The following is a 26,813-nucleotide window of genomic DNA, read 5'->3' as shown; positions in this document are numbered from 1 at the left end:
TTTAGGAACTAATAAAAACATTCTAAAATTGGTCATGGTGAGGTGTCTGGGTGGTTCAGTGGTTAAGCATCTGCCTTTGGCTCAGGGTGTGATCTCAGGATCCTGGGATCAAGTCCTGCATCAAGCTCCCTGCAGGGAGCCTGCTTCTCCTTCTGCCTATGTTTCTGCCTCTCTGAGTCTCTCGGGAATAAATAAATAAAATCTTTTAAAATTTTAAAAATTTAGGGCAGCCCGGGTGGCTCAGCAGTTTAGCGCCGCCTTCAGCCCAGGGCATGATCCTGGAGACCCAGGATCGAGTCCCATGTCGGGCTCCCTGCATGGAGCCTGCCTCTCTCTCTGCCTGTGTCTCTGCCTCTCTCTCTCTATGAATAAATAAAATCTTTAAAAAAATTTTTTTTAATTTAAAAATTATTTTGGTTGTGGTGCTAGTTGAACATATCTGTGAATATATTATAAAGAATCAACTGTACATTTTAAATGAATGAATTATACAGCAAGTGAATCATACCTCAACCCCTTGGCTTGGGAAGGAGCCACATCTCAATAAAGTTATGAAAATTAAAAACTATGCAAGGCAGCCCTGGTGGCTCAGCGGTTTAGCGCCGCCTACAGCCTAGGGCGTGATCCTAGAGACCCGGGAACGAGTCCCAGGTCGGGCTCCCTGCGTGGAGCCTGTTTCTCCCTCTGCCTGTGTCGCTGCCTATCTCTCTGTGTGTGTCTCTCATGAATAAATAAATAAAATCTTAAAAAAAAAAAAAAAAAAAGAATGAAAATTAAAAACTATGCAATGTCTCTCTCTACCTAGCAGACTACTATGGGATCTTAACTATATTCTTTGCAACTTCTGGAAAAGGAGAAGTTAACATCTGCAGAACATCTGCCCTGCCCCTAAGTATACATACGTTCTATGAATACACAACTGCAAAGAGGTTTTGGGAAATGTACAAGGCCAAAACCTTTTTTTTTTTAAAAGATGTTATTTATTTATACATGAGAGATACAGAGAGAGAGGCAGAGACACAGGCAGAGGGAGAAACAGGCTCCATGCAGGGAGCCCAAAATGGGACTCGATCCCGGATCTCCAGGATCATGCCCTGGGCTGAAGGCAGGCACTAAACCGCTGAGCCACCCAGGTATCCCGAAGCCAAAACCTTTTAGAGACAGTCTCTAAAAACTGCCTCCCAGATTCTGCTGGCATCACAGCAAGCCAAAGCCACTTCTAAGCATCTCAAATTCTAGGGAGGGCAGAGAAGCCATAGTAAGCACAAGAAGCTGGTCTGCAGACAGGATGATGATGCAGAGGGCCAAGCATAGTCCCTAAGAGACCTAGAAAGCTCCTTCAGTTCCTGGGGGTTCAGGTCTGGTTGTAACTTCCCATCTCAGGGCCCTGTGAAAAGTCTTTGCGTTCAAACTAAAGCTCTCTTTTGCAAGCTGAGGAATTTCTATCCCATACAACTAAAGAGTACTGGCAAAATTAAATTACATAAGTAATTCATTTAGGCCTCAAGAACCCCCCCTCTGGGCAAAGTACTGAAATTCCCATTTCACAGAGGAAGAAACTGGAGAAGAGATGAAGTACTTACACAGGGCTACAAAGACCTAAGAACAAACACAGGTCTGCCTGATGCCACAACCCATGCTCCTGCCACATGGCTGGGATTGTGCTCCTTCATCTCCCTAAGCCTATGGCTGCTCAAAAAACCTCCAGATGAAGGCTGAATGCACAAATGACTGAATGAATACTCAGAATACTATTATTTGGAAATGGTGTTTTTGTTTTGTTGTTTTACCTGCACTGCTAGAGCTGAGAGGTTTCTTCGGTTTGTTCAGAGCTGGAGCAACAAGGGAGGGAGCCACTGCAGTTTCTTGACCTTGTCTGGCAGCTACAGGGTCATAGTCTTTTCCATCATAGTTTGCATCAAAAAACTTCTTGAACCACTGAACAAATTCAAAATTGTCCTGAAACTTTCCTTTTACTAATTTGTCCACAGGAATTATCTGCAGAAAAATATCAAGACTATTTAGCCCAAAGCAAGAGGTTGTGGCAAGCATCATACGTGTCCATGCATCAAATCAGTATAAAGCTCTGCCAAAAAAAAAAAAAAAAAAAAAAAAAAAAAGCTCTGCCAAAAGGAGAAAAAAAATTTTAGAGGCAAGAACTTAGTGCTAAGTAAGTAAGCCCCTGAAAGTTTATAGAGCAAGTTTCATTCATTTGCTTTCCACACAGTACTTAGACCTGTCAACCCCCCTCCCAGTCCATCAAAAGGAATCAGAAATGCAAAAGAACAAGTATCATATATTAGTCACATACACACATCCAAACACATGGTAAGACATGTCATTCCACTATAAAGAGGAAATCTCACATGCAACCTACACTGCCATAGTGCCTGTCACAAAGAATGAAGCCCAGAGCACAAACCAATCCCAGGTATCTGTCTTGTCAATCACATTCCAATAAAGCTGGGGGAAAAAATTCATCCAGAAAAAAAAAAAAAAAGGAAAAAAATTCTGTCTTAAAAATAGGTCAAGGGACGCCTGGGTGGCTCAGTGGTTGAGCGTCTGCCTTCTGACTCAGGGCATGATCCTAGAGTCCCAGAACAGAATTGAGTCCCATATTGGCCTCCTTGCATGTAGCCTGTTTCTCCCTCTGCCTGTGTCTCTGCCTCTGTCTCTCATGCATAAATAAATAATCTTAAAAGTAAAAAAATAAAAAAACAGGTCAAGATACATAAACCTGTCCCAGATTTCTACAAAATGGTATGTTTTTCAAGTACTTCCAATCCCATTAAAATACAACCCTGTCAACTTTTTTATTGTACAAGGATACCTGTTATCAGGTATTACCTCAAATTATTGGACTGTTCACCAGAATTTAACTATCTTTAACTCTTCTAGGATTCTAACTGCAATGGTATTTTTATAAAAAAGAATATATGTGGGGCAACCCCAGTGGCACAGCGGTTTAGCGCCACCTGCAGCCCGAGGTGTGATCCTGGAGACCCGGGATCGAGTCCCACATCGGGCTCCTTGCATGGAGCCTGCTTCTCCCTCTGCCTGTGTCTCTGCCTGTGTCTCTCTGTGTGTCTTTCATGAATAAATAAATAAGATCTTAAAAAAAAAAAAAAGAAAATATAGTCATGAATGTTTTAAAAATATATATATATATGTAATATTCTGAACTATATCCACCCCTTGGAGCAAATAAATACAATTTTAAGAAATTATTTTGTATGATACTGAAATGCTTATTAACAAAATGTTATCTGGAACTCACTTCTCAATAATCTGGGAGTACAACAGATAAGGTTAAGGGAAATGGAAAAAAACTGGTCATGCTTTGATAATCCTTACGGTACATAAAGGATCACCACACTATTTGCTCTTGTATGCTTTATAAATTTTCCTTGTTCTTAAAATAAAATACAATTCTATAAAAAGAAAAAGTACTGCACATAAACTATATCTAATTTAAACTATGACTGGTGCCTAAATGATATTCGTTCAATACAAAAGCATATTTCATATATTATACAGACTAAAATAAAAGACTAAATAAAGTAAATAAAGACCAGATACACCAGCAAGATAACTTAGGGGTGATTACAAGCTTTACTAAAAAACGTTTTCCCCAATAAATGGCTTAAAAGAATAAACCATTTTGGGGGCACCCAAGTGGCTTACTCAGTTAAGTGTCTTGCTTTTGGCTCAGGTCATAATCCCAGGGTCCTAAGATTCAGCCCTGCATCGAGCTCTCTGCTCAGCCAGGAGCCTGCTTCTCCCTCTCCCCCACCCCCTGCGCTCGTGCTTTCTCTCAAATAAAATCTAAAAAAAAAAAAAAAAAAAAAAAAAAAAGAATAAACTATTCTGGGGCACATGGCTGGTTCAATCAGCTAAGCATCCAACTCTTGATTCTGAGTCAGGTTATGATCTCAGGGTCCTGAGATTGAGCCCCACATCATGCTCTTACACTCGGCATGGAATTGGCTTGAGATTCTCTGCTCCTCCTCCCCTTCATACGCTTCTCACTCTTAATAAATAAATAAAATCTTTAAAAAAAAAAAAAAGGGATCCCTGGGTGGCGCAGCGGTTTGGCGCCTGCCTTTGGCCCAGGGCGCGATCCTGGAGACCCGGGATCAAATCCCACATCAGGCTCCCGGTGCATGGAGCCTGCTTCTCCCTCTGCCTGTGTCTCTGCCTCTCTCTCTCTCTGTCTCCGTGTGACTATCATGAATAAATAAATTTAAAAAAAAAAAGAAAGAAAAAAAATTAAAAAAAAAAAAATAGAAACCATTCTAATAGGGTGGGGAAATACTTAATTTTGCATAATACATTATTTACTAAAACAAAGATAAGGGATCCCTGGGTGGCGCAGCGGTTTAGCGCCTGCCTTTGGCCCAGGGCGCGATCCTGGAGACCCGGGATCGAATCCCACATCGGGCTCCCGGTGCATGGAGCCTGCTTCTCCCTCTGCCTGTGTCTCTGCCTCTCTCTCTCTCTCTCTGTGACTATCATAAATAAATAAAAATTTAAATAAATAAATAAATAAATAAATAAATAAATAAATAAATAAATAAATAAATAAAACAAAGATAGTATTTGTCCTAATGAAGCTTGGTAGACTATGTTTCTGGTATTTTCAAATACCGTTAGTGGCAAAAGGGAATTTGCCAGCACACATAAGGGATCTTCCTTGAACCCTACTATAAAAATCAAGTATTTAGAATCTTCTCTATTAGAACTACTTATTCTACCATATGGTATGCTTTACAGAAGTAAATCCAGAGATAAGAAGGATTGGATCTCAAATTAATAAACGTTAAACATTATTTTTAAAAGAAAAATTGTGAGTATAGTTTTACAGGCTGATTCCTCCAGATACTAGTAACTTCAAAATAAAGGAAGAAGACAGCAAGGGAACTGGGGGTTGGAGGGTACAGGGAAATGCTGCTCCCAGTAAATTCTATTTTACCTGGAGAAAAGATAATGATATAACTTGGTGAGGCAGGGGGTAGAAAATGTCCAAAATTACAAGCCAGCATCTACATCCTTAGTAACAGTTACTAATTAAGAAACAACCAAAGGAAAGAATAAAATTTACTTACTTTGTCAACACCCATTCTCTTAAAACCTGCTTGTAGTATTTTGAAGTTCTGGATGTATTCATGCTCTAGTTTAGCCTGGAATTTCACTTTCTTCAAGGCAATGGAGCCAGGGAATAGCATGTCCATAAACTGACAATAGGCAGCCCCTGAATGAACAAGAGAATAATACACACACTTAGGACATTAAAAACTATTATTAGAAGCGTCGCCGCTATAGCCACTACCACCACCACCAGCCATCCACAGTCATGCCGAAGCACAAGTTCTCTGTGGACATGTGAAGGATGCTCTAACGCAGTCAGTCGGGTGCTCAACAAGTTGGGAGGAGGTGGGTTTGACATTGACCTGTCCAACAAGAAGGTCTGCATCAACTCTTGAGCACAGCATGGACATTCTGCTGGAAACCCTGGAGAAAACAGGAAAGGCCGTTTCCTACCTTGGCCCCAAGTAGTGAGGGCCTGGACCCCTGGGCCCATGATGGACCAAAGGAAGCAGGACGCTGATCCTCTCCTGCCTTCCAGACAGACCTGGAGCCTGGCAGTCCTGCTCAGGATGGCAGTTCCTAACAGAGACCCTCACTTGCCCTGCTCCTCCCTAGCTTCCCTGTAATAAAGTTGAGCCACTTTTGCTGGAAATAATAAATAAATACATACATACATACATACATACATACATACATACTATTATTAAAAAAGCAGGATGAACTGGGGTGCCTGGGTGGCTCTGAGCATCTCACTCATGATTTCAGCTCAGGTCATGATCTGAGGGTCATGAGACAGAGCAAACCTCAGTCAGGCTCCACACTCAGCACAGAGTTGGCTTGAGATTCTTTCTATCCCTCTCCCTGCTTCTCCCCAGCCCTGCACTCTCTCTCCAAAGTAAATAAATATCTTTAAAATAAATAAAGCAGGATGAACTTCTACCCAAACCTACTTAACCCACATAGAATATAAAATGTTGTAAAGTGGACCTATACTGGGACACCTGGCTGGCTCAATCAGCAGAGCATGGGACTCTTTTTTTTTTTAAAGATTTTATTTTTTTATTCATGAGAGACAGAGGAAGAGAGAGAGAGAGAGAGAGAGAGAGGTGCACAAAAACATAGGCAGAGGGAGAAGCAGGCTCCCCACGAGGAGCCTGATTCGGGACTCTATCCCGGTACCACAGGATCATGACCTAAGCCAAAGGCAAATGCTCAACCGCTGAACCACCCAGGCCTCCCAAGCATGCGACTCTTGATCTTTGTCTCATGAGTTTCAGCCCCATGTTGGGGGCAGAGTTTACTTAAAACAACAACAAATTAAAAATAATAATAATGTGGACCTATAAAACCCAAAGCTTCATTACCACTTAATGTCAAAATCATTTCTCAAAATCTATAACAAGACTGGTTTCAGCTAAATCTAACATACCTCCAATTTGGAAGCCTGTGATGAGGAGAGAAGAAATGTTTCTAGGAAATTTTTAAACTTTGTAAGAAACTAGCATGACAGTAAAATCACTATGAAGAAAAACCCCTAGAAGAGAAAAAAGGGAAACAAGTGACTTCGTCTGATTTTTTGCAAGGACACATCCTCTTGCCCACTGGCAGTAGGGATTTCCCAAGTATTTCAAAGATCTATCCTCTGACCGAGGTTAAATAAATGTTTTTCTTAGATGTCTGTCTCCCTGAGGTTTTACACGTCTAAATAAACTTAACCTATCAGTTTATAAACAAAGTTAAACAGAAGAAATTTTTGTGTTCCTCCATTTTATTTTAAAGGCAACTATAGAAAATTATCACATATATCTCATCCCATTTGCTTTCCAATTCCATTCCCTCCCCGCACTAGCCCATTTTTTCCCCATCTCCGTTCCTAAGAAGTATTTTCTTGGTGTTTAAAATTTCCATGAATGTTATTTCTCTAATGCCTACTGAACTACAGTCTCCTAATACAGGGCAGGCTTCACTGCACTTACTGCCCTTGCAGGGCTAATGTGCCAAAGGAAACAGCCAGGGAAGGAGGCAAGAAATCCAGTGACTAAGCAAAAGGTGTTCTGTAGAATGAGACTGCCATCATATGCATATTCAATTTAATTTAAATCAAACCAATCTGGCTCCCTGCCAGTTCTAGCATAAACAGTGCCATTATCATTATTTTTGGAAAAATGCAAAGAGCAGAAGCACTTCAATGATCAAAAACATTCTGAGTAGAAAGAAGCATCAGAAAGTAGAAGCCTGGTTTTTGAGGTGCCTGATTTACTTCCTCACCCAACAAAAATATACTGAAAAAATTCTAGGTACCAGGCACTGAATTAGCAATATTTATATTTTTAAAATAGGGATACTGGGATGCCTGAGTGGCTCAGCGGTTGAGCATCTGCCTTTGGCTCAGGGCATTTTTCCCGGGGTCCTGGGATCAAGTCCCACATCGGGCTCCCTGCGTGGAGCCTGCTTCTCCCTCTGCCTGTCTCTCTGCCTCTCTCTCCATGTCTCTTATGAATAAATAAAACCTTTAAAATAAATTAAATTAAATAAATTAAATAAATAAATAAATAAAGATAGATAGATAGATAGATAGATAGATAGATAGATAGATAGATAGAGAGGGACACTAATAGCTTCCTAAATTCTAGAGGACAATGACCCAGTTTCTCTAACAAACTAACAGGGACTGAACCCTGCATCAGGGCTCCCTGCTCAGCGGGGAGTCCGCTTCTCCCTCTCCCCATCCCCCAACTCATTCTCTCTCTCTCTCTAATATATAAAATATCTTTTTAAAGGGTAGTTTGTGGGACACCTGGGTGGCTCAGCAGTTGAGTGTCTAACTTTGGTCTGGGGCGTGAAGAGCCACGGGGCGGGGAGGGGGGGCGCAGAGACACAGGCAGAGGGAGAAGCAGGCTCCTCACAGGGAACTCGATGCAGAACTCAATTCCGGAACCCCAGGATCGCACACTGAGCCAAAGACAGACACTCTACTGCTGAACCACCCAGGCATCCCCCCTGTTATATTTTTTTTTTAATTTTTTTTTTAAATTTTTATTTATTTATGATAGTCACACAGAGAGAAAGAGAGAGAGGCAGAGACACAGGCAGAGAGAGAAGCAGGCTCCACGCACCAGGAGCCCGATGTGGGATTCGATCCCGGGTCTCCAGGATCACGCCCTGGGCCAAAGGCAGGCGCCAAACCGCTGCGCCACCCAGGGATCCCCCCCGTTATATTTTAAAAGAGATTTTAAAGTCATAATTTATTAATTGTAATGTATAGCTCATTTGGATCCTGATGTGTACAAATCAATTCAAAACATGTGTACGTGCATACACAGATGATAATCTATTAGGCATCTATACCCACAGCACTGCTTTACACATGAAGGATGTTTTTCTGGAACAGCAAAATAATGTGCATTTACTAAATACACACTATTCTCAAGCCATCCATTGAATTCCAGCAAAAGTCAATCAAAGCCACTTAAAAACAGCAGTCATCTGCTTCTCAGTAAAAAAAGCTTGCTTTAAGAATCACCACAATTCTTAAAAAAAAAAAAAAAAAAAAAAAAAAGAATCACCACAGTTCTTGGGACACCTGGGTGGCTCAGCGGTTGAGTGTCTGCCTTTAGCTCAGGGCGTGATCCCAGAGTCCCGGAATCAAGCCCCGCATCAGGCTCCCTACATGGAACCTGCTTCTCCCTCTGCCTATGTCTCTGCCTCTCTCTTTCTCGCATGAATAAATAAATAAAATCTTAAAAAAAAAAAAAAGAAGAAATGGACATCTGTCAAAGTTTTTAAAAATTAATTAATTAATTAAATATCTTCATATAAATATAAAAATAGCCATTTTACTATCTATAGGGCAGCCCTGGTGGCTCAGCGGTTTAGTGCTGTCTTTAGCCCAGGGCCTGATCCTGGGGACCTGGGATCAAGTCCCACACATCAGGCTCCCTGCATGGGGCCTGCTTCTCCCTCTGACTGTGTCTCTGCCTCTCTCTCTCTCTCTCACTGCATCTCTCATGAATAAATAAATAAAATCTTAAAAAAAAGAAAAAATCAGAACACAGAAAAGGGACACCTGGGTGGGTGGCTCAGCAGTTGAGCATCTGCCTTTGGCTCAGGATGTGATCCCGGAGTCCCAGGATCTAGTCCCACATCGGGCTCCTTGCATGGAGCCTGCTTCTCCTCCTTCTGCCTATGTCTCTGCTCCTCTCTCTCTCTCCGTGTCTCTCATGAATAAATAAATAAAATCTTAAAAAAAAAAAAATCAGAACACTCACAAAAAAAAGCAAATGTTGAAAAGAAAAAAATCTGGGGCACCTGGGTGGCTCAGTCAGTTAAGCATCTACCTTCAGCTCAGGTCATGATCTCAGGGTCTGGAATTGAACCCCACACATCAGGCTCCCTGCTCAGCAAGGAGTCGGCTTCTCCCTCTCCCCTGTGCTCTCTCTCTCTCTCTCTCTCTCACACACACACACACACACACACACACGATCTCAAATAAAATCCTTAAAAGAAAAAAAGAAATGAAAAAAATCTATCAGCTGCTTTTCACAAAAGGGCTGAAAACTCCTATAAATGTCCCAACTAGTTACAGAATAGGTTAAAAAGGGGCCTGCCTTCCAGTCTGCCTTAATAACAAAGGCTGACAACACAAGCAGGGTTCCTCTCAGATGGCTGCTGACCCAATGATCTGTGGCAGAATGGGCCCACATAATCCGTGGCCTGAGGATGCAGACAGATGCAGGGCAGGACCAGTTGTATGTTACTGATCACCTACCAAGCCTCACTGACTGCTGTGGCCCCGCCTTACCAAATTCTGTGCTGCAAGGGCATAATGCAACCCCTGCTCCAAAAGCTTACAATACCCCAAGTGCCCTGGCACTCAACTCTTTCAGGTCAAAAGACCCCTGAGAATTAGATGAAAGCTGTAGCCAACATTCTACACATAAGAGACACTTCCCCATCAGAAGACTCCAGGTGTAGAGCTCCCAAGTTCTAACACAACACACAGGAAACACACTGACTATTAAATGTGAGCATGGGGATCCCTGGGTGGTGCAGCGGTTTAGCACCTGCCTTTGGCCCAGGGCGTGATCCTGGAGACCCGGGATCGAATCCCACGTCGGGCTCCCAGTGCATGGAGCCTGCTTCTCCCTCTGCCTGTGTCTCTGCCTCTCTCTCTCTCTCTCTCTGTGTGACTATCATAAATAAATAAAATTTAAAAAAAAAAAATGTGAGCATGTTCAGACTTTAGGGAATAGGTGAGGCTTGAGTCATCTTAAAAGATGAATAAAATTTGGAAATAGAGAGCTATGAGGAATCACTAATGCAGTCATTAAAAATCAGCCTCAAGGGTTGCCTGAGTGGCTCAGTTGGCTAGGCGTCTGCCTTCTGCTCAGGTAGTGATCCCAGAGTCCTGGAATTGAGTCCCACACCCAGTTCCCTGCTCAGCAGGGAATCTGCTACTCCCCCTACCACTCCCCCTACTCATGCTCTCTCTTTCAAAAAATAAATTGAAATCAGCCTCAAGATGTTTTAACATGGGAAAAATAATCCCTACTCTTATTTTTTTTTTTAAGATTTTTTTATTCATGAGAGACAGAGAGGCAGAGACAGAAGCAGACTTCCTGCAGGGAGCCCAACACGGGACTTGATCCCCAGATCTCAAGATCATGACCTGAGCTAAAGGCAGATGCTCAACCACTGAGCCACCTAGGTGCCCCCATTCCAATTTTTTAAAAGCAGGAAACAGGGATGCCTGGGTGGCTCAATGGTTGAGCATTTGCCCTCGGCTCAAGGTGTGATCCCGGGGTCCCAGGACTGAGTCTCTCATTGGGATTCCCAAGAAGCCTGCCTCTCCCTCTGCCTATGTCTCTGCCTCTGCCTCTCTCTCTCTCTCTCTTTCTCATGAATAAAATTTTTTAAAAAAGCAAGAAACAAAACTGCCAGGCACATACATGTGCTTGTTACTTAACCTAACGATCTATAAGAGCAACAAACTGGAAAGAAATCAAATGTCCACATAGGGGACTGCTCTCCAAGGAAATTAGAATCTACATAGCCTAAAAAAAGAAAGGAAAGTGGCATCTGATACACTGATATGAAACACCCACTGGCATATTAAAAATGCTACTATCTGTGTAAAAAAGGGGAAAAAAGAACACAAAATATGGATGGATGTTTTTGCTTATACATACGCTCTCTCTGGAGCAGGAAACTGGGTGGCTGGCTGACAGGGTTAAGGAGGAAATTTTTCACTGTTTATCTTTTTGTTCCTTTTGAATTTTAAACCATTTTCAGACCTTCAGTTAGTTCAATATATTCAAAAATAAGAATTGTATATACAGCATATGTCAATTATATCTAACAATTATAGCTAAATACTCAAAGTACAGCTGAAAGAAATGACCTTGGGCAAGTTGTTTAACCTCCCTATGCCTCAGTTTCTCCATCTATAAAATGGAAATGACAGTCCTTACCTTCCAGGTTATATATGTAAAGCACTTTGGAAAGCAACTGGCCTATGATAAATACTCAATAAATAAAGCTATAATTAGGGGACAAAATACATCTAAAAGATAATAACTCCCACAAAACTGTGATATTAGAGCAGACTATGGTTTTCTTAATATGCTTTGTAAATCCTAATAACTTATAATTAGAAAAAAAGTTCCTTGTCTTTTGTTTTGTTTTAACTAAGGCAAAGAAAAACCAAGGAGGTGCTTTAAGAGTCAGGTAAAGTTGGAAGAGATCCTTCTTTGGGAAGAGTAACTCAATAAAAATGGTCTCTAAGAAAGGCTGCATACTGGGATCCCTGGGTGGCGCAGCGGTTTAGCGCCTGCCTTTGGCCCAGGGAGCGATCCTGGAGACCCGGGATCGAATCCCACGTTGGGCTCCCGGTGCATGGAGCCTGCTTCTCCCTCTGCCTGTGTCTCTGCGCCCCCCCCCCCCCCCCCCGCTGTGTGTGTGTGTGACTATCATAAATAAATATTAAAAAAAAAAAAAAAAAAACATTTAAAAAAAGAAAGAAAGGCTGCATACTACTGTGGTGCCAGAGAGTGGGGACAGGGGAACCCGTGCCTGGTGAGGCAACCGCTGTGCCAGCAGTGAGCAAATGGAGAAAGGGCTAGATCCAAAACACCCATCAGAAGACATATAGAGCTTGGTGAATTAGTCTCTTTAGGAGCCTGCAACACTGAAAGAATTGTGGAATCATGGCCCAAAATGGAGTATCTGGAAAAGGGAGGTAACAACCTGAGAAGAAAATGAAGCAGAGGAGGCCTGGCTAGAGATGTGGCCACACTCAGAACAGCACGAGCAAGACTGACTCAAGGGCTCCTACAACAAGCTGAGGAAAGAGGAAATCTAGCATTTGCCAGCGAAGTGTCTGCACACTACACACCTCTCTTATTCTGTGCAGCACAGGAACTATGAAGGCCAGGCTGGAGGGGAGAAGACAAGAAGACAAGGGAGAGCTAAGAACACACAGTGAGGGCCACTCTACAGGTTGAAAGTACCGTGCTGGGCCCTTGGAAACACACAGAGGGCCTGAATATGAAATGGAACTGAGGGAATAGAGACTGGTCAACAAAAAGCAACCACATCCCTTTTCTGATACAAGCAATCTCTCATCCAAATGAGAGGGTTTTTTCCTTCAGACTACCGTTCCAAAATACTCGATGACTAGCTCTCAAAAACAGGGAGACTATGGAATGGAAATGAATCTTGAAACAAACTGCCAACTTGTCACTGAAAGTTATCCTCACCTTACCTCACAAAAGCCAAGCAAAGGCTTGTTTTACTTTTGGGGCGTGCAGACCTGGGCGGGACTGGGAAGGTTCACAATGCTGACAAAACTCAGCCGTTTCATAGGCAACCAGCACATTAATAGTGTAGGACCTCAGAGCATCACTCTTACAAGTGAAAAACCTATTCCTATCCTTCAAGACTCATGTATCATAGAAAATTCTAGTCAGGGATCCCTGGGTGGCGCAGCGGTTTGGCGCCTGCCTTTGGCCCAGGGCGTGATCCTGGAGACCCGGGATCGAATCCCACGTCGGGCTCCCGGTGCATGGAGCCTGCTTCTCCCTCTGCCTGTGTCTCTGCCTCTCTCTCTCTCTGTGACTATCATAAATAAATAAAAATTAAAAAAAAAAAGAAAGAAAAAAAAAAAAAAAGAAAATTCTAGTCAGCTTGATCCTCTGCTCATCAGAGGTAAGACCGGGAGGAACCAGGCACCAGTGTTAAAGGCTACTGGGATGCTGCTTAGGCCTCAGAAAATGCAAGGATCTGAGGAACCTCACCTTCTCTAGGACTCCAATCCCCTGGCAGCAGGCCTTCTCCAGGGACATAGTGTCTGCAGCTCATCCTGTTTGGTCTCATACAGAAAATAGAGACCTAGTTTTCTAAACATCAATGTGAGACATAACACAACCATCTACATACCTGGAGAGAAGTCACGTACAACTCTCAGAGGAAAACTAGCTATGAATGAATAAAAGTTTGCTTACAAATCACAGTTAAGTGTCCTGCAGGAGAAAAGCACTTTATCCGAGATAAGAAAAATGGCAGGCAGCTTGCAAGGCTGAAATCCTTCACAGGGATTTTTAATGAGACAATATCATTGTATTTAATTGTATGTAATTTACATCTGTTTAACTCTCTTCCAAATGCTTCTTTTAAAAAGATATGACATGGGCAGCCCGGGTGGCTCAGCAGTTTAGCACCGCCATCAGCCCAGGGCCGGATCCTGGAGACCCAGGATCAAGTCCCACATCAGGCTCCCTGCATGGAGCCTGCTTCTCCCTCTGCCTATGTCTCTGCCTCTCTCTCTCTCTCTCTCTGGGTCTCTCATGAATAAATAAATAAAAATCTTTAAATAAAAAATAAATAAAAAGATATGACATGAGAAAAAAAGATAGAGCATGTATGCAGCAGAAAAAGTGTAGGTTCTGTTGTCAGAAAGATCTGGGTTCAAAACCAGGCTCTGTAATGCATAAGCTGTGCCCCACAAGCAGTCTCCCCATCTGTAAAATGAGCATTTGCACACTTCCCTGAGAGATCTATACTCATTTCCAGGGTCTGGCACAGAATCAGTATCTGAGAGCTTTTTTTTTTTTTTTTTTTTTTTTTAACAGATAGGCTTAGTCCTACTACCCCAGTTTACAGAAGAGAAACTAGAACATTAAGGGACTCATCTAAAATCACATGGCTCAGAGCAGACTGAAGCCTCTCCATGCCCAGTCCTGACTATCCACAATAGCTCCCTGTCTGAGCTAAATCTGGAGCCAGATCATACACATTACCACTTATCTACACTTGAAGAGATTTAGGGGAACCTAGATGGCTCAGTCAGCACCCAATGCTTGATTTTAGCTCCGGTCATGATCTCAAGAGATGAAGCCTGGTGGCGAGTCTACTGGAGATTGTCTTTCTCTCTCTCCCTCTCCTCTGCCCCTCCCCCACCTACTCCCAACAAGCTCTTTCCCTTTCTCTCTAAAAATAAATAAATCTTAAAAAAAAAGTCTAATTTGGCAATTAAGTAAAATATATTTCAGAGTGTATTTATGGAAGAGGCAAATTTTAGGGAGAAAACTGGTGAAAAAGCTAGCTCCAATGAAAAGTGAGATGACCTCATCCCCGTATTAGTCACAAATCACAGGGCAAACAAGTGCTTTAAGAGCCTCAAACAAATGGGGATGTAATGATGGGACTGAGGAAACAAACTGGGGGAAGGCAGCACAAATCTAAGGCTAACAACCTGTGCCTACAACTAACCTGTGCCCTGCTACAATTAAACTAATGAGAAACTATCATGACACATGGGCACCATAGTTTCACTATACAACTTCGCATGGAGCCTCCCCATGACCATCTGCAAGTGGAGATTAAACCTCACAGGGGATATAACAAGATGACCAAATGAAACGAAGAGCAAGACTAGGACCCAGCTATAAAATAAGGAAGTAAAAAAAAAAAAAGGAAGTATGGGGGCCTGGGTGGCTCAGTTAGCTGTCTGCCTTCAGTTCAGTTCATGATCCCATGGTCCTGGGATTGAGCCCTGCATCAGGCTCCTTGCTCAGTAAAGAGACTGCTTCTCCCTCTGCCCACTCCCCCAAGCTGATGTTGTCTCTCTCTTACTCGCCCTATCTTAAATAAATAAATAAATAATAAAATAAAATAGGGGCACCTGGTTGAGCAGTTGAGCATCTGCCTTTGGCTCAGGGCATGATCCCAGGGTACTGGGACTGAATCCCACATCGGGCTCCCTGCGTGGAGCCTGCTTCTCCCTCTGTCTGTCTCTGCCTCTCTCTGTGTCTCTCATGAATAAATAAATAAATCTTTAAAAATAAATAAATAAAATAAGACAAAATAAAATCATAGGGGCACCTGGGTAGCTCAGTTAAGTATCTGCCTTTGGCTCCAGTCATGATCCCAGGGTCCTGGGATGAAGCTTCATTGTCTGGCCCCCCACTCAGCAGAGAGTCTTTCTCTCTTTCTCTTTTTCTCTCCCCTCCTCTCCCTCTGCCCCTCCCCCTTGCTCATCCCCACTCTCTCTCTCAAATAAATCTTTCAAAATAAATAAATAAAATCATTAGTAAATAAATAAATAAATCCAAATGGCACCAGTAAAGGAATAGCGTGGAGAGCGAGTAAGGCATGGGAACTGAAGAACATCAGCTGCTGATCTGTACAAAGGTTCAAGTCTCAATTCTGTTCTTGGTTGTATAGTCCGGAACTTGTTACTCAATTTCTCTAAGCCCGTTTCCTCATCTGTAAACTAGGGTTAATAAACATCTCTACCTCATGTAGGTATATAGTAAGAATTGCATGAAGCCATATTGGAAAAGTATTTACATGACCCTGGTACCTAAGTGTTCAATTAAATGACCATTATTGTTACACCCAGGAACAATTCTAATTCTCTCTCACAGACAAGAGAAGAATTGAAGTAGCAGCAGGATACATATCTCATCCTTCTGGTATATTCTTGACCCCACCTCTATCTGTGGTAGACCCAGTTTTGGTAATCCCAACACAATCCTTATCATGTTAAGACAGTCAGCAGAACCCGCAAAAGGTGAGACAAGAAGTCTTTAGAGGAAATAGAAACCAGTAACATCTTTATGAAAAATAATTATCAAGAACCTAAAATTCATACTCCTTGACCTAGTAACTCCATTTCTATTCTAGAAATCACTATGGAAAAATTAGAAACCACATAAATGTCCCCAAATCAGGAAGATTAATAAACAACTCCAGCATATCCACAGAAATAGCACATAGCCATTAAAAATAAGTTATTTTTATGATAGTGAATGACACTAGAGAATATTCACAATATAGTTAAGTGAAAAAAGCTGGGATATACAGAAATATATATGTGCACAGAAAAGTGAAAGAAAATATCCCAACAGCAGCTTTCTCTGAATACTAGAACTACCAACAATTCTTATTTTCTTCTTCCTAACTTTTTAAATATCAATTCGTATACACAGAAAAAAAAAAGTTTGTTTTTGTTTTAAGTCATTACCTCTCTAAATTCTTATTAAACAAGAGTTCAGGGCAGCCCCAGTGGCTCAGCGGTTTGGTGCCGCCTTCAGCCCAGGGCATGATCCTGGAGACCCAGGATCGAGTCCCACGTCAGGCTCCCTGTGTGGAGCCTGCTTCTCCCTCTGCCTGTGTCTCTGCCTCTCTGTGTCTCTCATGAATAAATAAAATCTTTTTTTTTTTTTTTTAATAAATAAAATCTTAAAAAAAAAAAAAACAGTTCAATAAAATTGTGGCTGACATGGCATTTGCCTGACTTTGGTCTTGTCCTACTTGGGAATAAAACATGCCACTGATAAAACTAATATAAAACTAGAACAGAAAATAAATAAATAAATAAATCTAGAATTGTTACAACTGTCATCCTCAAATAAAACATTTCAAATCTGGATGCACTCCAGATCCCTGGGTGGCTCAGCCGTTTAGCACTTGCCTTCAGCCCAGGGGGTGATTCTGGAGTCCCAGGATCAAATCCCACATCAGGCTCCCTGCATGGAGCCTGCTTTCTCCCTCTGCATGTCTCTCATGAATAAATAAATAAAATCTTTAAAAAAAAGAAAAATCTGAAAAAAAAAAAAAAAGAAAAATCTGGATGCACAAGAGTGCAGATGGAGAAACTGGGCTAAGCGGCAGGCCTCAGAATTTAAAGATGGTGGTACGTGGGCCAGAAGCACACTCTCTTAGCATAGTTCCTTCCAGAAGAGGAACTGGTGCGAGGCTGAAAGAAGGAAATGAGGCAGCCTTGACACAGAACCTAAACCAGTGGCCTCTGCAGTCAGATACAGGCCTGTGCATTCCTGAAAGACCTACAGGCTTTCCTGGAAAAATGATCTAGTGGATTTCTCTTACCTGAGCACAACTGTTCAATCTTTGTCAGATTCAGCTGCAGAGACTCATTGATCCAGGCCAGCATATCATGTCGACTTAGGTTATCACTGGTGACGGACGTTGAGTATACGTTCACTGCCATCTTCTACAGCATGTGAGGAAAAGAGAAGGGCTCACATTATTAGGCATGCAAGGGAGAGGAAACATTTCCTGGAGTCAGTAACCCAGAACAAACCTGTAGTAGGCTCAATTTTTAAACGCTTACTTTCTACCCCCAAGAGGCCAAATCACTAGGATTCCAGTCATGAGCTTGGATTGCCACACATAAGCATGACCCTAACTGAATGGCCCAACCCCTGCCAGCCTAAAAATTAGCCCCATTCTAATATGATTAGTATTAAATTTTAAGGTATCAGAGACACTATGTAAAGAGATGACTCAATGCTCTATGAAGGAGGCCAACACACAAACATGTTCTCTGTTCAGAAAACTTATCCGTTGACATGTCAAAATGTTCACAAGAATTTCCTTCAGATGGTGGGCTTTTATTAATTCCTCTTTATATTTTCCACTATTTTCCAACTTCTTTTTTAAAGACTATATCCACTTTTAAAATCAAAATAGTAAATAAGCTTTCAAAAACCTAAGTACGAACATGGTGGGAAATGACCTTACAGTGAAGGGTCCTTGGTACTAATAATGGTCTCCTGAACCACCTGGGAACAGGAAGACATCCGAGGAGCTTTACAGACACTTGTCATTTACCCTGACAACTCTCCACAAGGTTCACCTCATTCTCCTCATTGAGAATGAGAGGTGAGGAAAGAGAAGCTCAACCTAGAAGCCCTGCCTAGGACTGGCATCCAAACCTGCTCAGCCTCGCCAGCCACTTTCTTTCCCTGCCACTAGAAAATGCTGCCCCTCACTGTTCTGCTAGGCTTGCAAATTCAAAACACAGAGAAACACAGTAGCTTAAAATGCTATTAAATGTGGATGCCATCATCATCCTCATTCAGTCAATAAATGTTTATCAAGCACTGTTGTAGGGCCAAGGAAATGGTTAAGCAAAAGAGACAAGTTGCCTGTCCACAGGTAGCTCATATTCTAGTAATGGAAGGCTGACATGGGTCAAATGAACAAACAAATATCATTTCATATCAACCATTTAGGAAATGGGGAGGTGGGGAATGTGGTAAAGTTTGGGTTGACATCTGACCTTAACAATCAGAAAGAAGCAGCCACATGAAGATGTGAAAGGTAGCTGTAAGCCCAATAAGCAAGAGGAGAGCAGGAACAGAAGTAGGAAAAGAAGCCACCAGATCATGTTAGGATTTGGAGCCATCATGAGATATCACTCTTGTGGCACTTCCTTCCATCCACGTAGTGTCTAGTACATGAATTGGTCTTCCCACACCCATCTCCTGCAAGCCTCATGAGTCATACAGAATGTGAGGGCTGGAAGAGACAGATCTACCCAACCAATCTTTTTATAAGTGGGATGACTGAGGGCTGGCAAGATAAATAACTTATCAGGTCTATGCCCTCACATCCCACATTCACCCATCCCCCCCACAGCACATGGCACAGTGCCTTGCACATAGTGGGTAAAAGCTATTTGTTTTCCAGTTGGCAGGATACTGTCAAAGACAGAAAAACTATATCTATATAAGCGTTTTTCAGAAAGCAAACCAACAACACTCTTACATTTTTAAACTCAGATGATAAAACCATTTCATACAAGAAGCCAACACAATTTAGTTCCTGACTCCACTGGGAAATTAATTGTTCCCACAGCACTTCATTCAAACCTCTAGATAGGCATTATCACACTGGATTGTCATTATCTCTCATTTCTGAATCATTCCCAGACCAGTTTTGGGCCAGGAGGCAATTTGCTCTATGAAAAAAGCTGAGGATTTCAAGCCAAGACAACCCGGTTTGAGTGTGAGGCTGTCACTCTTTCACTGTATGACCCTGGGCAAGTTACTTGAGTATACCTCAGTCATCTTATGAGTTAATGCTACCTATTAAAAATTATTAGGTGAGGGATCCCTGGGTGGCGCAGCGGTTTGGCGCCTGCCTTTGGCCCAGGGCGCGACCCTGGAGACGTGGGATCGAGTCCCATGTCGGGCTCCCAGTGCATGGAGCCTGCTTCTCCCTCTGCCTGTGTCTCTGCCTCTCTCTGTGTCTCTCATGAATGAATAAATAAAATCTTTAAAAAAAAAAATTATTAGGTGAGGTTTAAATGAGATAAGGCACATGAAATACCTGGTGTGGTATCATTAAACAAACATGATCCAGGGCAGGGAGGGACCTAGTACCACTCATCCTTCTATCTCCAGTACCAAAAACAGTGCCCAAGACCTGCTGTATCATCCGGACCCACTGCAGCAGCCTTCAAATTAATCTCGGTGCTTCAAACTATCCTTACACAGCAACCACAAGAATTTTCTGAATCACAAATCAGATCAAGTCTCCCTTGCTTAAAACCCCTCAATGAATAAATGAAATGCATATTGCGTATAAAACACTATTACCAAAAAAAAAAAAAAAAGAAAAGAAAAACACTATTACCAGGTACCAAGGAGAGACATATCCAAACAAAAAACACGCTCCAGGCTCAGCTCTTGTAATCTATTTTGGTGACATTCGTACATACACTGGGTATTGTATGGGTCATGCTACCATAAAATGTAAGCAGCTGGTTAAGCCACGTGTGTCTCCTGACCACACCCCAGCTCAGAAAACGTTAATGGCCTTTCATCATCATATAATTTAAAACTCTTTCATTAGCAGTACATTAATACCTGGTCCCTTGTGCTCCGCAAACTCTGCAGCCACTGAAGACATGGGGTTAGACACCCTGTGGATATGCAATAAACATCCACTGACTCAACCAATTAATTGGCTCTTCCAGGCAGTCAAAACAGTCTAGTTCTCAAAGCTACAGCAAGCTACAGCTTACTCCTCCTTCATAAAGATTCCATTGCTTGACCTCAACGGAAGACCCATGCCAACTATGCAAGCACACATTTGTGTGTATAAAAGGCTCTGTGATCCAGGTTTCAATTGCCTTTAAAAAAGCTCTCTTACCTACCTCCCCAGGTATCTCTCCTCCTTCAGCAGTTCTCCTAGCATGTTCTCAAACCCACTATGATTGAATGCTGGCTGAGAGGCACCCTATTACTTTCTAGGCACCATACTGATACCTATGGAAAAATAGAGCGGGAGATACCACCAAAAAAAAAAAAAAAAAAAAAAAGCCATGTGACCCTGAGTAAACACCTCACCTTTCTGGATCATAAATAGCTCACCTGTAAAAGGTGAACAATATACTCCACACAAGGCGGTGGTGAGGATTAAATGAGAATCTAAGTGAAAACACGTCAGTGAAAAGCACATCATGTCTGAAGCCTCTCTATGTGCAAGAAACTGTGCTAAGCACTTTGACACACCACCACCAAAGGCACATTGGTATGAAACACACTAGCTCTCAAGAAAGGCAGCATAATACAGACGTTAATAGCCTGGACTCAGAGGCAGCCTAGGTGCTCAGCGGTTGGTGTAATCCTGGAGTCCTGGGATTGACTCTCATGTCGCACTCCCTGCATGGAGCCTGCTTCTCCCTCTGCCTGTGTCTCTGCCTCTGTCTGTGTCTCTCATGAATAAATAAATAAATAAATTCTTTAAAAAAAAAAAAAAAAGCCTGGACTCAGAACACAGATGTGGCTTCAGCCAAATGCTGAACAGCATGAAGCAAATCACATAACTTCTCAGAGTCTCAGTGCCTCATTTGTAAAATGAGGATAGGATCTCCTAGAGATAGTGTAGTATTAAATGATACAATGCCACATCAAGCACTTAACACAGTGCCTGACACAGAGCAAGTGCCCAATTAGCAAAGAACTGCTATTATTATCTTACAGCGCCCCAACAGGGAAGTGAATGCCAGGCCTGGTGTACCTTCCCTTCAAAGGGCCTCAGGATCCTCATCCTTAAAATGGGGGAGAGACCAAACTCTGCCCTGAAGCACCTCAGGGGAGCTGGAAGCAGGGATGGGAAAAGCACTGTTCATATCACCCTGTTATATTGTCTTCGTAGTAATTATACGAAATTATCTTGCCCAGGTATTCATTGTCTTAGTTCCTATCTGTCTCCTCACCACAATGCAGATGCATGGAGACAGGCCTTTGCTCAGCACAGCGCCCAGCATTTATGCGCTCAACGAATACCCAGCGAAGAAAGGAAGCAGTCCACTGAGCCGGCTTACTTTCTTGCCACGTGCTGTGATAAGAGCTTCCTGCAGTCCTACCACCGTCCCCGTTCTACAGATGAAGAAACAGAGGCCGAGAGGTTCAAGCACCTGCCCAAGGTCGCACAGCATGGAATGAACACAGGCCTGAATTCAAAACCACAAACTCTTGACCATCAGGCGACACCGCCTCCTACAGTGGGGATCCCCAGAGCTCTCGGCAGCTCTCACTTCAACCACACACACCCACCACCCGGGCCCGACCAACCCGGAACCTCCAGCCACCGCTGTCCGAGCCCCGCACCCAGGCCGCGGCCCTGAAGCCCCACGCCGCCCAGGGGCAGCCCCCACTTCCGGCCCCAAGCCCCGCCCCCGGCAGGACTGAGCGCGCGCCCCCAGCCCAGCCCAGCCCAGCCCAGCCCAGCCCGCGCGCGCCGGGTCACGGCCCCGCCCTTCCCCCACCCGGCCCGATCCGCACGGCCGTGGGAAGCGGCCCGGGCACGGCCCGCGAGGCCCGCAGGCGCCCGCCCGGCCCGAGGCCCACCCGGCCGTCCCCCCGGCCGCCGCCCCGTGCCCGCTGGCCGGCTTACCGGCTCTCGGCGGGACCGCGTCCACTGCCTGTGCCCGGCTTCGATTCCGTCTTCGTCTCGTTCAAACCGCCCGACCCCGCCCGCCCGCCCGCGCGATGACCTCACACGCACCCCCCCGTTACGCGCCGACGTACGGGCTCGTCATTCCGCGCCGGCTCCTTTTATAGAGAGGGACTCGCCGCGCGCCGGGGGCGGGGCCCGGCCAATGATCGACGGCTGAGGAGCCCAACCACGTGGCCTGCGGAAGCCAACGAGATCCCGCCCCAGGCCGGCTGTGACTCCTCCTACAGGGCGGGGTCCCGCTGCAAAATCTCCACCTCAGGAGCCAGGAAAATGGGCTGTGCAATGAACTTCTACAAAAAAGGGTTTATTGGATAATAAAGATACTTGATAGGCGCTCTGAGGAGTCACCTAAAAGTCACCTTAGAGGCACATTCTGTGACCACGCTGTAATGACCTCGTCATCTGTTTATTTTCCTCTTAGTACCTGTGAAGTCATCTTGTTTATCCGTCTATGGCTTTATTGTCGGCCTTAAGTCTCGCAGAAGCGAGGATCTTCTCAGTCCTGTGTCCCACTGCCCGACTTGCTGAAAGAATGGTTACACCCACTTTTCAGAAAAGGAAGCTGAGGCTCAGAGAGGTCAACTGACTTGCCCAGCATCACAGCAGACCAAGGTCTTGAGCGGGGTCTTTGTCTAGATGTCATTTATTCATGTGTTCCACAAAGATTTATTTCCCCTGGTCAATCAGAATCTAGGGATTTGATAGTGAGCAAAAATCAGACATAGCCTCTAGCTTGTGTGTGTGTGTCCTAAGTAAGCTCTACACCCCCAACATGGGTCTCCCCAGCCGACATCAAAGTCACATGCTGTACCCTCTGAGCCAGCCGGGCGCCCAGAGCCTCTCAGCTTTTAAAATTTCCAGTATAGGGGGTGCCTGGCTGGCTCATTGATAGGGCCTGCAACTGTTGATCTCAGGGTTATTAAGTTCAAGCCCCATGTTGAGTATAGGGGATTACTTAAAAGTAAAAATCCTAAAAAATAAGCAGTTAAAAATAAATAAGGGTACCTGGGTAGCTCAGTCGGCTAAGCAACTGCCTTCAGCCCGGGTCATGATCCCAGAGTCCTGGGAAGGAGACCCGAATCTGGCTCCCCGCTCAGTAGAGAGCCTGCTTCTCCCTCTCCCTCTTGCTGCTCTCCCTGCTTGTGCTCCCTCTCTTTCTCTCTACAAAATAAATAAAATCTTCTTTAAAAAGTAAATAAAAATAAACAAAAGTTTCCAGTCTGGCAGGGGAGGCAGAGGACAAAACCGATGGCTCCAATTACTGTTTAATTATGAATCAGACTGGGATCCCTGGGTGGCTCAGTGGTTGAGCGTCGGCCTTCAGCTCAGGATGTGATTCCAGAGTCTGGGGATGGAGTCCCACATCGGGCTCCCTGCATGGAGCCTACTTGTGTCTCTGCCTCTCTCTATGTGTCTCTCATAAATAAATAAAATATTAAAAAGAAAGTTATGAATCAGATTTAGTGCTAGGCAGGAGCAATGTGTGGCAGGGGTGACAGCACCTACATTGAATGAAATAGGGTCCTGGAGGCCTCCTTCCAGATGGAAGTCTTACCCAATTGGTTGTCAAAGTCCACGGGGAGCAGGAGTTATCAATCAGTCTGGTGGCATTTCAATATTTTAACCACCAGAATGCTACTTGTCTCCAATGTAGTGCTCTAAGAGTACATCATAAGGAACCCTGAGCAGTGTGAGAAGGCTTCCCAAAGATGAAACTTGCCTGGGATGCCTGGGTGGCTCAGCGGTTGAGCATCTATCTGCCTTTGGCTCAGGGCATGATCCTGGAGTCTCGGGATCAAGTCCCACATCGGGCTCCCTACATGGAGCCTGCTTATGTCTCTGCCTCTCTGTCACTCATGAATAAATATATAAAATCTTAAAAAGAAAAAAAAGAAAGAAAGAAAGAGAGAAAGAAAGGAAGAAAGCTGCCCTAAAAGGTGAAATGTTAACCCAACAACTAAGTCTGTTTAGAGTAGGAAAGGGCAAACAAGAGGATACAGCAAAGAACCCAATAGCCTAATGGTTACAGCAATAATAGTAGTATCAGCATCAGAGGGAATTGATAGGAAGAATGGGTAACTGAGTAAAAATATTCACCAGTGCTTTGTGGCAATGTAAAGTACCCCCATTTTATATAGGAGGACATAAAATTTGCAACAGGCTAGGTGAATTTCATTAGTAACAAAGCCAGCAAGTCTGGGTTCAAATCCTGACCCTGCTAGGAGTTAGAATCACATGAGATGTATATAAAGTTCTTAGACCACTCCTAGCACATAGTAGGTGCTCAATAAATATTAGTGGTTTCTGAATCTCTTTCGATTAATGTCAATATTTCAATAATGTCAGTTAGTTGACAGCACTACCTAAAGGCCATTTTGGTTGGGGGGCGGGGAGCCTTAGTGTGGGGGGATGAGACAAATAAAGAAAGCCAAGCCAAGTAGAGTCTCAAGTGCCAGACTAGAGTTTGGACCTGATTCTGGGAATATAGGGTGTCACCTAAGTTTTCTGAGTAAGAGTCTCCAAAATAAAACTCATTTCCCTCCCAGGATCTGCTCCCAAAGAGATGGGAAAGGGGCACGTGATCTGCTTAGAGTCTACTTTCCTCCTTCAGGAGGGGGCTAGCCAAGGTTATCTAGCAAAAGGCCTTGACTGCAAAAGGCCGGAGAGTAGTAAGTTTCTACCCAGCAGGAGAAATAGCTGTGAAGACTTTTTTTTTTTTTAAGATTATATTTTTTTTATCCATAAGGGACACAAAGAGAGAGGCAGAGACATACGCAGAGGGAGAAGCAGGTACCCCATGAAGAGCCTAATGTGGGACTTCATCCCAGGACCCCGGGGATCACAACCTGAGCCAAAGGCAGATGCTCAACCACTGAGCCACCCAGGTGCCCCTCGCAATTAAGTTTTAAAAATTAAATATAAAAAAATTAAAAATAATAATTAAAATTAAATATAACCAAGTGCAATGTGTGGTTCTGGAATGGAAACCAGACTAGAAAACATAGATCTTTATTTCTCTTCCTCAATAAGGACATCTTGAACTGGCAAAATCTAACTACGGTCTACAGGGACGTCTGGGTGACTCGGTGGTTGAGGGTCAGCCTTTGGCTCCAGCCATGATCCTAGAGTCCCTGGATCAAGTCCCACATCGGGGTCCCTGCATGGAGCCTGCTTCTCCCTTGCCTGTGTCTCTGCCATTCTCTCTGTGTCTCTCATGAATAAATAAATAAAATATTTAAAAAAAAACTTATAGGGATCCCTGGGTGGCGCAGCGGCTTGGCGCCTGCCTTTGGCCCAGGGCGCGATCCTGGAGACCCGGGATCGAGTCCCACGTCGGGCTCCCAGTGCATGGAGCCTGCTTCTCCCTCTGCCTGTGTCTCTGCCTCTGTCTCTCTGTGTGATTATCATGAATAAATAAAAAAAATTAAAAAAAAAAACTTATAGTCTACAGATTAGGTAAGAAGTAAATGAATGTTCATTCCCTGTTGTGATACATGTACTGTAGTCATGTAAAAGAATGCTTTGGTTTTTAGGAAATACACACTGAAGGATTTATTTTATTTTTTTAAGATTTTATTTATTTATTCATGAGAGACACAGGGAGAGAGGCGGAGACACAGGCAGAGGGAGAAGCAGGCCCAGTCGATCGGGGCCAAAGGCAGGCACCAAGCCCCTGAGCCACCCAGGGATCCCACACTGAAGGATTTAAAGGCAAAAGAGACATCATCTCCTTAACCTGCTATCAAATGATTCAGAAAAAAAAAAAAAAGATGACAAAATACATGTGGCAAAATGTTAGCATTTGAGGAATTTGGGTGATAGGTATTTAGGAATTCTTTGTACTATCCTCGCAATTTTTTGGTAAATCTGAAATTTTACACTAAAAAATCTCAGAAAGTAGAAAAAAGGAGAAAAGGCAGAAAGGAAGGAAGGAGATGGGGGGTAGGTTGGAAGAAGGTAATTAGGGAGAGCAAGTAAGGTAGGCAAATTGTACCCTAGGCTGCAAAGGGCAGCAGATAATTTCAAGCTCTAGCAGAACAAAAACAAACTCCAGCAGAACACACATACACAAACATACACACCAAAATAAATAGGTGCAGCTGGGACCAAGAAGAAATAGACTACTTCGGATTCACAGAACAGATTCCGACTTACAGCTCCTTTACCACTGACTGGGTGGCCTTGGATAAGTTATGGGACCTCTCGGAGTCTTAGTTCCCTTCCTAGAAATCATGGTAATCAGGGCTTCACTTCGGGGTTGCTAGGAAGCTTCTCCACCAGTAACAACAGAGCAGCTACCATTTACTCAAGACTTGCTACCTACAAGCACTTTTCCACATGCTTCACATGCCTTGAATCATTTGATCCACAGGTCAGCCTTAGGAGGTTGATATTACCATCCTCATTTCACACTTGGCAAACTGAGGCACCGAGTGGATATGGAGCACCCC

General features: G+C 43.6%; 1 protein-coding gene and 1 pseudogene across 6 annotated transcripts in view; one reads left to right on the top strand and one right to left on the bottom strand.

The window, feature by feature from the left end:
- Nucleotides 1-22,424, bottom strand: part of MAPRE1 (microtubule associated protein RP/EB family member 1) — a 38,311-nt gene extending 15,887 nt beyond the window's left edge. The window contains exons 1-4 of one of the 6 annotated variants that reach the window (XM_025469713.3): nucleotides 22,300-22,424; nucleotides 17,479-17,602; nucleotides 5,106-5,251; nucleotides 1,791-1,998 (exon numbers count right to left, since the gene is read on the bottom strand). In XM_025469713.3, coding sequence (XP_025325498.1) covers nucleotides 1,791-1,998; nucleotides 5,106-5,251; nucleotides 17,479-17,599 — 475 coding nt within the window. In that variant the 5' untranslated portion in view covers nucleotides 17,600-17,602; nucleotides 22,300-22,424. Of the gene's footprint in view, nucleotides 1-1,790; nucleotides 1,999-5,105; nucleotides 5,252-17,478; nucleotides 17,603-21,619; nucleotides 21,640-21,727; nucleotides 21,932-21,977; nucleotides 22,033-22,299 lie in introns of those variants that run through there. The other 5 variants (XM_049100518.1, XM_035705698.2, XM_049100517.1 and 2 more) reach the window with 5 other exon arrangements.
- LOC112673798 (copper transport protein ATOX1-like) lies at nucleotides 5,354-5,565 on the top strand (annotated as a pseudogene).
- Nucleotides 22,425-26,813: the final 4,389 nt, after the last annotated feature.

This window comes from Canis lupus, chromosome 24, assembly GCF_003254725.2.
Source record: "Canis lupus dingo isolate Sandy chromosome 24, ASM325472v2, whole genome shotgun sequence".
Lineage (NCBI taxonomy): Eukaryota > Metazoa > Chordata > Mammalia > Carnivora > Canidae > Canis > Canis lupus.
The sequence above is the reverse complement of the archived record's forward strand: the minus strand, read 5'-3'. Positions and strand labels throughout refer to the sequence as shown.